Source organism: Eimeria necatrix, genomic scaffold, assembly GCF_000499385.1.
Source record: "Eimeria necatrix Houghton genomic scaffold, Enh_scaff716, whole genome shotgun sequence".
Classification (NCBI taxonomy): Eukaryota; Apicomplexa; class Conoidasida; order Eucoccidiorida; family Eimeriidae; genus Eimeria; species Eimeria necatrix.
Window position 1 is genome coordinate 5,001 of NW_013654541.1, and position 13,053 is coordinate 18,053.

The window sequence follows — 13,053 nt, forward strand, 5'->3', positions numbered from 1 at the left end:
CTGCAAGGCCGCAGCAGCAGCAACAGCAAAAATACGGGGGCAGTTCGGCAAGTGCCACGTGGCGGTCCTTGCGGGCGTCATTGAGGATGCAGCAGCAGCAGATGCAGCAGCAGCAAAGCAAAAGCCGCAGCAGCAGAAGCAGCAGCAGCAGAAGCAGCAGCAGCGGGGCAAAAGGGCCACAATAGTAGCGTGCTTCAAGCTTCGGGAGTTCTCTGAAGCAGTTGAGGCGGAGCTTCAGCAGCTGCAGCAGCAGCAGCAGCAAAATAAAAAGCAGCAGCAGCAACCGTTGCTGCAGCGTCTTGCTGCTGCAGCAGCAACTCACCGCGAACTGCTGCTCCGCGATTTGCGCAGCGTGAGGGCAGCGCTGCCCCTTGGCGCAGACATTTTGGGTGTATGGTCACCTCTGCTGCAGCAGCAGCAGCAGCAGCAAGGGGAGAAGCAGCAGCAGCAGCAGCAGAAGCAGCAGCCGGAGGAGAAGGAAAAGCAGCAGCAGCAGCAACAGCCGCAGGAGGAAAAGAAGCAGCAGCAGCAGCAGCAGCAGGAGAAGGAGAAGCAGCAGCAGCAGCAGCCTCAGAAGGAAGGGGAACAGCAGCAGCAGCAGCAGCAGCCGCAGGAAGGGAAGGAGCAGCAGCAGCAGCAAGCGAATGAAGAGCAGAAACAGGAGAATGGGCAGAGTGCTGAGCAACAGCAGCAGCAGCAGCAGCAGCAGCAGCTGCTCGCGCTGCTGCAGCAATTTGCTGCTGCGCTGAACAAAGCTTTTGTAGACGACGCAGATGGGGAACCAGACTGCGATATCCCGGACTTCAGCAGCAGCAGCAGCAGCAGCAGCAGCAGCAGCAGCTTGCGGAATGACCGAATCGCCCTGGCACTTCTTCCTTCCGACCAGCAGCAGCAGCAGCAGCAGCAGCAGCAGCAGCAGAAGCAGACGGAGGAGGAGAAGCTGGCTGAGTCGTTCAAGGCGTTTGTCGTCTCAAGCCAAGAGACAGCAGCAGCAGCAGCAGCAGCAACAGCAGCAGCAGCAGCAGCAGCAGATGCGGCGCTGAGAGTTGCAGTCAAAGACGTGCGGCTGCTGTGGCAGCAAAGCAAAGAGTGGCTGCTGCTGCAGTCGCGGCTGCCTCTCGAGCTGCTGCTGTCTTCAGCAGCAGTAGGCGAGCTGCTGCAGCAGCAGCACGCTGCAGCCTGCTGCTGCAGCAGGGGCCTGCTGCTGCCGCTGCTCACTCCGCCAGCTGCTGAAGAGCTGCTGCAGCAGCTGCAGCTGCAGACGCAGCTGCTGCTGCAGCAGCAAGGCCTCTTCTTCTGCCTTCCAGACGGATCCTGGGTGTCACCCACTGCAGCAAACAGCAGCAGCAGCAGCAGCAGCAGCAGCACGCTGGCTGCGGCGCTTTCTGCTGCGAAGAAAGCTGGAAGGCAGCAGCAGCGGCAAGTCAGCAGCAGCAGCATCAGCAGCAGCGCCGAAGCAATGACTGGGTGTCTCGAATTTGCTGCGCAAAGCGCGCTGCAGTACCCCCAGCAGCAGCAGCAGCAGCAGCAGCAGCAGCAGCAGCAGCAGCAGATGGAGGGGCTGCTGCTGCAGGTGCCTGTGTGTCGCCGCCTCGGCAGCGGCGCTGCAGCAGCTGTGGGGTCCCACATTTTATGTGCTGCTGCTGCTGCTGGGGTTCCTGCTGCAGCAGCAGAGAGTGAAGGCAGCCTTTTGGGTCCTGCTGCTGCAGCGCTGTTTCCTGCAGCAGCAGCTCGCAAGGTGCTGCAGGCGGAGAAGCAGCAGCAGCAGCAAGACGTGCTGCAGCAGACACTTGCTGCGCAGCGCGCAGCAGCAGCAGCAACTGCAGGGAAGACCAGAAGCTGCTGCCTGCTGCAGTGCGATGTGCTGGTGCTGCTGCGGAGAGACACGCAGCAGCTAGCAGCAGCAGAGTTGCTGCTTGCTGCGCTGCTGCAGCAGCTGCGCTTCCTGGGCGCGTCTTTCTCGCAGATGGCAGCAGCAGCAGCAACAGCAGCAGCAGCACCTGCTGCTGATGCTGCGCAGCCAAAGCTGCGGAAAGGGCCCTATGGAGCTCAGCCTTTGCTGCTGCACTCTTTGCTGCTGCCAGATAATTTGTCGCTGCAGTTCTCCGTCTCTTTTGCTGCCTTCTTGCTGCAGCAGTTTGCTGTGCCTGTTGCTGTCTGCAGCACAGAGCAGCCTAGTAAGCAGCAGCAGCAGCAGCAGCAGCAGCAGCAGCAGCAGCAGCAGCAGCAGCGGCAGCAGCAGCACGGGCAAGAAAACAAGCGAACAAGCTGCACGAACCCAGAAATAGCAGCAAACAGACGCAGCAGCAGCAGCAGCAACAACAGTAGCAGCAGTAGCAGTAATAGCAGCAGCAACAGCAGCGGCAGCAGCTGCAGCGGCGGCAGCAGCAATAGCAGCAGCAACAGCAGCAGCAGCAGCAACAGCAACAGCAGCAGGTTAAAGCTGCTGTTTTTTCTCTGCTGCAGTTCTTCGAGCCTCATGGCTAGACTTTTGCTGCATGCGGAAGCTGCTGCCTTCATTTGTTGCACACTGCGCGCTGCACTGCAGCAGCAGCAGCAGTAGCAGCAGCAGCAGCAGCAGCAGCAGCAGCAAACTTATTTCGGTAGGTCTCCTAGAGGACTAATGGACTAGCGCGTTGCTGCTGCAGCTGCTGCTGCAGCAGCTGCTGCAGTTGCAGTAGCAGTGCTGCTGCTGCTTCAATGCATGCTGCTTTGCTGCTGCTGCAGCTACTGCTGCTTCTATGGCTGCCGCTTTGCTGCTTCTGGGGCTCGTGCTGCTGCTGCTGCTGCTGCTGCTGCTTTCTCTGCAGCCCTTGCTGAGTTTATCTATTGATCGCAATAGCGCCCGCTGCAACCACGCCGTTGCTGCTGCTGCTGCAAATGCTGCTGCTGCTGCTGCTGCTGCTGCTGCTGCTGTGTGCAGCCCCACCTGGGCTTGTGCACGGGCCCCAAGGGCTTCCGCCGCTGCCGTGCTGCTGCTGTGAGGGGCTTTTTAGAATACTTTCATTATCTGCAGGTTTGTTTTTAGCTGCTGCTGCTGCTGATGTGCTGCTGCTGCTGCTGATGTGCTGCTGCAGCTGCTGATGTGCTGCTGCAGCTGCTGATGTTCTGCTGCTGCTGCTGATGTGCTGCTGCAGCTGCTGGTGTGCTGCTGCAGCTGCTGATGTGCTGATGTGCTGCTGCAGCTGCTGATGTGCTGCTGCAGCTGCTGATGTGCTGCTGCAGCTGCTGATGTGCTGCTGCAGTCGCTGATGTGCTGCTGCAGCTGCTGATGTGCTGCTGCAGTCGCTGATGTGCTGCTGCAGCTGCTGATGTGCTGCTGCTGCTTCTCCTGCTGATGCGCTGCTGCTTCTTCTGCTGACGTGCTGCTGCTGCTGCTGCTGATGTGCTGCTGCAGCTGCTCACGTGCTGCTGCTGCTGCTCATGTGCTGCTGCTGCTGCTGCTGCTGCTCCGACTTGCAGGAAGTGCCGACCCACTGGGACATTCAGACGCTCCTAAAGAGAGCCGATGAGGCCTTTAAAGACCACCAGGTCAGCTGCTGCCCTTTCAGGTGTACAGACACTTCATTCAGGTGTACAGGCACCTCTTTCAGGTGTACGCTGCTGCTGCTGCTGTTGCTGCTGCTGCTGCTGTTGCTGCTGCTGCTGCTGCTGCTACTGTTGCTGCTGCTGCTGCTGCTGCTCCGACTTGCAGGAAGTGCCGACCCACTGGGACATTCAGACGCTCCTAAAGAGAGCCGATGAGGCCTTTAAAGACCACCAGGTCAGCTGCTGCCCTTTCAGGTGTACAGACACTTCATTCAGGTGTACAGGCACCTCTTTCAGGTGTACAGACACTTCATTCAGGTGTACAGGCAGCTCTTTCAGGTGTATAGGCACCTTTTTCAGGTCTATAGGCAGCTCATTCAGGTGTATAGGCAGCTCTTTCAGGTGTATAGGCACCTTTTTCAGGTGTATAGGCAGCTCATTCAGGTGTATAGGCACCTTTTTCAGGTGTATAGGCAGCCCATTGAGGTGTACAGGCAGCTCTTTCAGGTGTATAGGCAGCTCTTTCAGGTGTATAGGCAGCTGCTGTGGAGCTGCGGGTCTCATTTTGTTTGTTTTTTCGTTTTAAATTGAACAATTGGCGGAGTTTTTGCGATTTAATTCATTTTAATCGAAGTTTTAGAGAAAAGCTGCTCGCGCTGCTGCTGCAGGTGGGCACTCCGCGGTGGATCGGCACTGTGGAGGCGCACTTCGTGGTGGGTCTTCTCTTTGGCTGCGGCAGCCGCATTTTGCATTTGCAGCAAATGGAAGACTTGGAAGACCATTTCCAACTTTTGCTGCAGCACTTCCAGCAGCAGCAAACCCCAGTGCTCATCGGCGCTGGCCAGTTCGCCTTTTTGCTGCTCGGAGTAGCCCAGGACCTCGACACCGGTCCGCCTGCTGCTGCTGCTGCTGCTGCTGCTGCTGCTGCGGAGGTGCTGCTGCTGCTGCGGAGGAGGAGGTGCTGCTGCTGCTGCTGCTGCTGCGGAGGTGCTGCTGCTGCTGCTGCGGAGGAGGTGCTGCTGCTGCTGCTGCTGCGGAGGAGGAGGAGGAGGTTGCTGCTGCTGCTGCTGCGGAGGAGGTTGCTGCTGCTGCGGAGGAGGAGGAGGTTGCTGCTGCTGCGGAGGAGGTTGCTACTGCTGCTGCGGGGGTTGCTGCTGTTGCTGCTGCTGCTGCTGCTGCTGAGGTCGCTGCTGCTGCTGTCGCAGTTGCTCGGATTTTTGCCGCTGCTGCAGCAGTTGCTGCTGCTCAGCTGCAGCGCCTTGTTCTCATTTTGTGCGCCTTTTGTCTCTTTATGTTTCCTGTTTGCTGCTGCTCTTGCTCCCGCTGCTGCTGCTCTTGCTGCTGCTGCTGCTGCTTCTCACTATCGAGCTGCTGCAGCGCAGCATTTGCTGCTGCTGCTCTTCTTTTCGTTTCTTTTTTTCTCCGTTCTTCTCCCCGCCCTTGTCCTAACTCTCACCGATTAATTAATTAATTATTTTACTTATTTATTTATTTATTTATTTATTTATTTGTTTGTTTATTTTATTTATTTATTTATTTATTTATTTATTTATTTATTATGCAGGGGCTGCTTCTTACTTAATAATGGACCCGCACTATTTCGGGCCAGAAGATCCCAGAGCCATTTTGGACAAGGGCTGGGTGGCTTGGCAGAAGGTCTAATTTTATTTTTTATTTTATTTTTTGATTCTTTTTTAATTCTTTTTCGATTCTTTTTTAATTCTTTTCGATTCTTTTTGATCCTTTTTAATTCTTTTTAATTCTTTTTTAAATCTTTTGTTTCTTTTTGATCTTTCGGGTTCTTTTGGGGGTTCTTTTGGATTCTTTTTGATGTTTTTTCATCTTTTTCCATCCTTTTCATTTTGCGTCATCTTTTTTGATTACTTCAAGTTCTGTTTAATCCCTTTAAATCCTTTTTTAATCTTTTTAAATCCTTTTTAATCTTTTTAAATCTTTTAATCTTCTTTTTCGAATTTTTCCCTTTTTGATTCTTTTTTGCTTTTCCGGCTATCTCCGTTTTCCTTCTTTTTTGCATGTGTTTTTTTCTCCTTTTTCTTTTTTTTTATTCTTTTTTTGTCTTCTTTTTGTTTGCTCCTTCGTATCCTTTTTATGTCCTTCTTGTCTCCTTTTTTTCTCCATTTTATCTCTTTTTTATTTCCTTTTTCATCTCCTTTTTTTCTTATTTTTTTGCCTCTCTTTTGACATCTTTTCGTCTTCCTTTTTGTGTCTTCTTAGATTTCTCTTTTTGTCCTTTTGTTTCTTTTGACTCCGTTTTATTTATTTTAATGTCTTTTTAGTCCTTTTTGTTTTTTTATTATTTCTTTTTTCTTTTTGTTTGTTTTGCTGCTGACTTCAGATAGGTTTCCTTACAAGAGCAGCAGAAGGATCTTTCGTCAATTTGCTGCTGCCCCACACCGTCACGGAAGAAGGCCAGCTCATCTTCTGAGGGTTTAGGGTTTAGGGTTTAGGGTTTAGGGTTTAGGGTTTAGGGTTTAGGGTTTAGGGTTTTGCCTGCACACAGCAGCGTGTGGGGCTGCTGCGACAAAGGCGCGCAGACACCGCAGCAGCAGCAGCAGCAGCAAATGCAGCAACAGCAGCAGCCGCAGGCTGCTGCAGCTTCTTGCCTGCGCTGCATCTCGAAACCCTAAACCCTAAACCCTAAACCCTAAACCCTCTCCGGCTGGCGAGAAGGAAACAACTTCGAGGGCCTTTTATTTCTACTAGCCTGTACTGTGCATAAACATGAAAACAAATTCAAGCAACATTTTTAAATCTAAATAAAATATTAATCAAAATAAAATTAATCAAATAAATATTAATCAAAATAAAATTACTTTGCCCAACAAACGCATGCAAACTCAAGTGTACATACACCCTAGCGCCCCTTTGCCACCTCTTGCTGCCCCTCTCCCCAGCTAGCTACACAGCTAGCTGGCCGTATAGCTAGCTACCTGTCCATTTGGCTAGCCAGCTAGCTAGCTAGCTATCTAACTAGCTATCTAGCTAACTGCTCAGCTAGAGGGATAGCTAGCTAGCTAAATGACTATCTATCTAGCTAGCTGAGGAGCTAACTAACTACTTAGAGAGCTAGCAAGCAACTGAGTTAGAGGGCCAGCTAGCCAGATAGCTCTGTACCGCCTCAGCTAGCTGGCTAGCTAGCTGGGAGGTCCGTGGCTAGCTAGCTGAGTGGCTAGCTGGCTACTTAGGCAGCTAGCTGTAAGCATGTATAGATTTCTGTGTATAGACACTGCAACCCTTTTGGCTTATTTGTCTACACTTTTGTTATTTCTTCTTTATTAGTTTTGTCTTTAAATTCATTTGACTAGTCTTTGTTTATTTACTTTGTGTTTGTTTGAATATTTATTTACTCTCTTTTTGCTTTTTTCTCTATTTATTTTTTCCTTGTTTGTGTTTATTTTGTATTTTTTGTCCCGAATTGTCTATTAAATATCTCTATTTATTCATATCGTCTTTATTTGTTTATTTGATTTTTATTTCTTCACAGTTTCTTTATTTGTTAAATTCTATTCTCTGTTTGTCTAAGTGCCCAGTTCTCTCAGTGTACGTACTGTTTAAAAGGTCCTTTGACTCCTTTGTTTGTTTTATTTAGTTGGTTTGTTTTATTTAATTAATTAATTTTATTTATTTAGGTTCCAAAGGCTCCAGAACAAATCCGAAAAATGAATTCGCCGAAACTGCCGGCGGCTAAAAGCGCCGCCTCTGGGGTGTACGTACACCTCAGCTTCGCCGCCCGTTCTGTGTTCAGAAAATGCAAATTAAAAGTTCCATTTCATCTTTTTTCTTCGAAAATGATGTCCATTAATGTTTTAGAAGGCTTTTATATTTGCATAAATGAAATACAAATATAAATGCGAGCCGGCGGAGCAGCGAGGCTCTTCGGGTGTACAGACACCCGCGCCCAGCCATGCATGCATGCAAATGCGCGGAAATGCATTTGTATTAATGCCAGCAGAGTGGCATCACTTTTTAATCAATATAAAGAGCAAAGATGGCATTTTTAAAAGCAAAAAAAGCAAAAATGGCACTTTTGCAAACTCAATTTGCTTTCCCATTTTCTCCAGACGAAATCCAACACCTGAACGCGAGCCCGCGCGTTCGCGCGCTGTACATACACCCCGCGAGCTCTCCGCCCTCTCCCTAAACAATTCAAACAAAAGCCTCCCCGCCTCCTCCGCCGCCTCCGCTGCTGCTGCTGCTGCTGCTGCTGCTGCTGCTGCTGCTGCTGCTGCTGCTTCACTTTCTGCGGGCCTGCAGCAGCTTCTCCCTGAGAGGCGACGCGGGCGGGAGGCCCCGGCCGAAGCGCCTATAGGCCTCATCGGCTTCTCTTTGGGCATAAGGCAGCAAAGGGTTTTCGGCCTTGAGGGGCCCCCAGTGGGGGTTTTTTCTGAACTCTCCTTCGATATATTTGGCCCTGGCTTCTGCGTCTTCATCTAATTTTTTTCTCAAGTTTTTAACTTTTTCTAACTGCATATATTGTTCTAACATTCTTCTTCTTCTCTCCGCCTCTGGCAATTTATTGCCCTCAGCCACCCACGCGTTCAGCCGCGCCTGCACTGCTGCTGCTCTTCCGGGGGTTCGCTGCACGTGCTGCAGCTGCTGCTCGCGCTGCCGCTGCTGCTCCCTTTGTTCCAGCTGCTGCCGGATTGCTGCTGCAGTGCCAGCAGCAGGTTGTTCCCAGCGGCGGGCCAGGGGGCCCCCCGCTGCAGGGGGGGCCCCCAGGGAGGTGCGCCGCCGCTTCGCGGGGGGGGGGCCCCCCGAGGTCGAGGGGCCCTCTCCTGCTGCAGCAGGGGGGGCCCCCTCTGCTTGTTCAGCGGAAGCCAAGTAGGCCTGGTACCCTCGGGCCCCCCGGGATGCGGAGTCGCTGCTCAGGGGCCCCTCTCCTTCTGTGGTCACTCGCAGCCTCACAGACCCTCCGGGGGCCCCGGGGGCCCCGGGGGCCCCGGGGGCCCCCCCGGGGGGCCCCCCGGGGGCCCCCACGGGGGCCCCCTCCGGGGCCCCCTCGGGAGAGCCCTCGGGGCTCTCGGGGGCCCCCCCCTCCCCGCCGGGCGGGGAGGCCTCCAGGAAGGCCGCCAGGTCCTCCTCTTCTGCTGCTGCTGCTGCTGCTGCAGCAGAAGGCTCTTCAGCCTCCGGGGCCAGGGCAAAGCGAGGCAAAGGCGGGGAAATTGCTGCTGCTGGAGGCGCAGCAGCAAGCCAAACTCCTGCTGCAGCGCTAGCCAGGCAGCAAACGAAGGTGACTCGAGCCATGGTGGCAGCTGGAGAGTAAAGCAGCGAAAAAAGAAAGAAGTTGGGTTTTATTTCCTTTTCAAATCTAAAAAACTAAAACCTCATTTATAGTTCTTCTGAAAGGAACAATCTGCTGCTCCTGCAGCGCAGCAGAGCCTCGCGGCTGTCAAGCGGCAGCGAGGCCGGCGGGGCGGCAGCAGCTGCGCTGCAGCGCTGTCTGAGTGGCTGTTTGGGGTTTTCCGGAAATTTAAAACTTAATTAGCTTTTTAATCTTATTTCTTTCTTTATTTTACTTTTATTTCAACAGCTAGACACTCCAGTAGGCCCCAACGGCCCGTATCTGTCCGCGGCGCCGCCGCCGCCGACGCGCGCACAGCCGTCGGGTGTCTCGGCAGCTCGACGCCGCGGGACTTCTGCCGCTTAAACCCATCCAATTTACTTTTTCTTTTTTTTATTCTTTTTATTTTATTTAATTTTAAATATTTGAAGGCGTCTCTGCGCATTTGCGGCCCCGAAGCGCCAGAAGGCGGCCTGTCGATACACCCGGCAGGTGACCAGCGCAGGCCTCTCTTCTTCTTCTTTTGCAAATCCGATCTGCAGCTTCCAAAGGTCCTTTTAAAGCCTCTCCGAGTTTTTTTTAAATTCATTTCTCTAATATTCCTTTTTGTCTCCAATTAAATCAAATAAATAGCTCCAAACCCTAGACCCTAAACCCTAAACCCTAAACCCTAAACCCTGCGACGCCGCGGGCTCGCCGCAGAGTCGCAGCGGGCTGACGAAGGCTTTGAGGTATTTTGGACCAGATCATCTCAGAAAAAGAAATTAATTAATTAATTAATTAATTAATTAATTAATTAATCAATTAATTAATTAATTAATTAATTAATTGGAAGAAAAGACATTTAAAGGCCTTTTTCAAGTTAGCAGCGAAGAAAACGGAGCCAAAAAGCCTTTTCGGCAAACAGCTGCAACACGGCCATTCAGTGGAAGCAGTTTTGTTAAAATTAAAATTTCAATTTTTCTTTTTAATTTTATTTTACTTCAAAATCATTTTAAATGCATTTAAGAAAACGGGAAAGAATAAACAAAAACAAATTTAAAAGATCCTGTAGTGAATTAAACAGAGAAGTCCCACAGAGGCACCAGCTGGCTCAGGAGGACCACTGGTCACCTGCTATGGCAGCAGCAGCAGCAGCAGCAGCAGCAGCAGCAGCAGCAGCAGCAGCAGCGGCATCGCCACCGTATGAACTCCAGGAGCAGCAACAGCACAGTGGGAACTTTAAGTGGAAAAGAAACGGAGGACCGCTGCTGCTGAGGCTGCTGCTGCTGAGGCTGCTGCTGCTGAGGCTGCTGCTGCTGCTGCTGCTGCTGCTGAGGCTGCTGCTGCTGCTGCCCCTGCGGTTCCTGCTGCGGCTATTCCTGCTGCTGATGCTGCTGATCGTGATGGACGCTGTGTCGCTGCTGCTGCTGTAGCTGCTGCTTCTGATGCTGCTGCTGTGTTGTTGTTGGTGTTGCTGCTGCTTTGCTGCTGCTGCTGTGTTGTTGTTGCTGCTGCTGCTGCTTTGCTGCTGCTGCTGTGTTGTTGTTGGTGCTGCTGCTGCTTTGCTGCTGCTGCCGCTCCTGGTGCGCTGTTCCTGGTGTCCCGTCCATACGGTGGCAATGCCACTGCTGCCGCTGCTGCTGCTGCTGCTGCTGCTGCTGCTGCTGCTGCTGCTGCTGCTGCTGCTGCCGTAGCAGGTGGTGACCAGTGGTCCACTTGAGCCGGCCAGTGGCTCTGTGGTCCTGTAAGCCCAACTGCTGGTTTTTCTGACTTGTTTTTTAAGAGACCATTTTAAATGAATTCTTTTTTTATTCATTTAAACATTTTTACCTCTTTTGTGGAGTCTTTGCCACTTTTTGTAATTTTCTTTTTTAATTAAATTCATAGCAAAGAAAACCCCACAAGCGGCAGGCAAGAGGGGCTTATCTGCGGGATCGGTGGGATCGGGATCGATGGGATCGGGATCGCGATCCCACCTGCTGCTGCTTCTCTCCTCGCTTTTAGCGGGCCCCCTTGTGCTGCTGCCTCTCAAGTAACTGCTGCTGAGGGGGCCCCCCAGAGGGGCCCCCAGAGGGGCCCCCAGAGGGGCCCCCAGAGGGACCCCCAGAGGGGCCCCCAGAGGGGCCCCCAGGGGGGCCCCCAGAGGGGCCCCCAGAGGGGCCCCCAGAGGGGCCCCCAGAGGGGCCCCCAGAGGGGCCCCCCGGGCCCCCAGAGGGGCCCCCAGAGGGGCCCCCAGAGGGGCCCCCAGAGGGGCCCCCAGAGGGGCCTCCTTTTAGTGCGCAGCAAAACGCTTTTTAGGGTTTAGAGGTTGTCTAAATGGCAGTCTCATAACTAGTTAGCTGCAGCAAGCCGAAGCAAGCTGCAACGAGCTGTAGCTAGCTAGACTTTGCTACAGCTAGCTACAGCTAGCTACATATAGCTACAGCTAGCTACAGCTAGCTGCAGCTAGCCACGCCCGGGGCCTTCCTCGCTGCGCATTGGGCTGGAAATCTTCTCCGGGCGTTCTTTAGTCGCCTTCCCCTTTTAAATAAATAAATAAATAAATAAATAAATAAATAAATAAATAAATAAATAAATAAATAAATAAATAAATAAATAAATAAATAAATAGTTAAATAACTGAATAAATAAAAAATAAACAGTAAAAGAACAAAAACAAACTGCAATAACAACTGCAGACTGTAAAAGAAATGCAACAAAGATCTCTCGGCTTGCAGGGGGCCCCTGGGGGGCCCCCCCTTAGGGGGCCCCCAGGGGGCCCCCCAAAGCTATTCCGCTGCAGCTAGAAGCCAAATGGCTTTTTTCTGTCTTTGTTTTGGGGGCCCCCAGAGGGTACCAACAGGAAAGAAGAGCTATGGGGGGCCCCCAAGAGGGGCATTATTAGGAGCCCTCCGAAGGGGCCCCTCATAATCCCTATTTGGGGCCCCCAGATTTCTCATAGGGGTCCCCAGGGGGCCCCCAGGGGGCCTCTATGGGGCCCCAGGGGTCCCCTAGGGGTCCCCTAAGGGGCCCCCAGGGGCCCACTAGGGGGCCCTCAGGGGGGCCCCCAGGGGGGCCCCCAGGGAGCCACTAAGGGGCCCCTACGGGGCCACTAGGGGGCCCCCAGAGGACCACTAGGGGGCCCCTAGGGGTTACCTAAAGGCAGCAGGCTGCAGGCGGCCCAGCCAGCTGCTTATGTCTGGGATTTTTCATCAACTGATCATTAATTGAGTAAATAAATAAAAGTTTGAAACAAAAATTAAATTAAAATTCCTTTTTAGTGCAACACCGGGCAAAGTAGCTGATTGGTTCTCTGGTTCTGAGGTGTACGTACACCTCGGACAAAGCCGAGGGCCGGCGGCCTCGTTCATGTTCGTTTTCTTTCTTTTCTTTACATTATTTACAAGAAAATATACTTTTAAAAAGTAAAAAAGAATAATTTATTTAATTTAAAAACCCACAAATAGAATTGCCAAGCTATAGAGCGATCAAACGGGGCTGCAGCCACAGAGGAGCCGGGGGCCCCCGGGGGCCCCTCGGAGGCCCTGGGGGCCCCCAGGGGCCCCCAGGGGGCCCCTCAGGGGCCCCTGAGGCTTTGAAATAAAGAAGCAGCAATGATGAATGGATTGGAGCTAGGTTTTGCGATAATATTCCCTCTTTTGCCACAAACCCTAAACCCTAAACCCTAAACCCTAAACCCTCTTCGCTTGGGGGGCCCCAATGGGGCGGCCCGTGGTACCCATGAGTCTCTTAGCCAGCGCGGGTACGGGGAGGATCTTGCATGCTGCAGCAGCAGCAGCAGCACCTGCAGCAGCAGCAGCAGCAGCAGCACCTGCAGCAGCAGCAGCAGCAGCAGCAGCAGCTCCTTGTGGTGTTAGCTGCTGCTATGCCTCCCGCCGGCCTTTTGGGGGCCCCTTTGGCGCCCCTAAAAGAGGCCTAGGGCCCCACCTTGCTGCTGCTTCTTTGGGTGGTGGCCGCTTTCCCGTTGCTGCTGCTGCTGCTGCTGCTGCTGCTGCTCCTGCTGCTGCTGCTGGTTGTCTGTCTCCTTTTGCTGCTGCTGCTGCTGCTCCCTTATCTGTCACTTCGTTGAGTTCTTTTCAATCCGCGCGGTTTCTTGTTGAAATTAAATTCAAAAAAGCCCCCAACAAAGACACAGACCAAATACCCTTCAAGGTTAGTGCTGCTGCTGCTGCTGCTGCTGCTGCTGCTGCTGCTGCTGCTGCTGCTGCTGCTGCTGCTGCTGCTGCTGCTGCTGCTGCTGC

At 52.8% G+C, this 13,053-nt stretch overlaps 3 protein-coding genes across 3 annotated transcripts in view; 1 reads left to right on the forward strand and 2 right to left on the reverse strand.

Moving 5' to 3' along the window:
* Positions 1-5,974, forward strand: part of ENH_00072590 (hypothetical protein, conserved) — a gene marked incomplete at both ends in the record, with an annotated part of 6,114 nt that extends 140 nt beyond the window's left edge. Inside the window, 8 exons of the mRNA XM_013582687.1 lie at positions 1-2,436; positions 2,549-2,603; positions 2,924-3,016; positions 3,463-3,531; positions 3,695-3,763; positions 4,197-4,416; positions 4,539-4,732; positions 5,885-5,974. The exon at positions 1-2,436 is cut by the window's left edge and continues 140 nt beyond it. Of these exons, the coding sequence (XP_013438141.1) occupies positions 1-2,436; positions 2,549-2,603; positions 2,924-3,016; positions 3,463-3,531; positions 3,695-3,763; positions 4,197-4,416; positions 4,539-4,732; positions 5,885-5,974 (3,226 nt within the window). The remainder of the gene's footprint in view (positions 2,437-2,548; positions 2,604-2,923; positions 3,017-3,462; positions 3,532-3,694; positions 3,764-4,196; positions 4,417-4,538; positions 4,733-5,884) is intronic.
* Positions 5,975-7,782: 1,808 nt separating this feature from the next.
* On the reverse strand, positions 7,783-8,793 carry ENH_00072600 (hypothetical protein, conserved; the record flags this gene model as incomplete). The annotated part of the gene is made up of 1 exon (XM_013582688.1): positions 7,783-8,793. The coding sequence occupies one exon, from the start codon at positions 8,791-8,793 to the stop codon at positions 7,783-7,785; it is 1,011 nt and encodes a 336-aa protein (XP_013438142.1).
* Positions 8,794-10,185: 1,392 nt separating this feature from the next.
* ENH_00072610 (hypothetical protein) lies at positions 10,186-10,422 on the reverse strand (the record flags this gene model as incomplete). The annotated part of the gene is made up of 1 exon (XM_013582689.1): positions 10,186-10,422. The coding sequence occupies one exon, from the start codon at positions 10,420-10,422 to the stop codon at positions 10,186-10,188; it is 237 nt and encodes a 78-aa protein (XP_013438143.1).
* Positions 10,423-13,053: the final 2,631 nt, after the last annotated feature.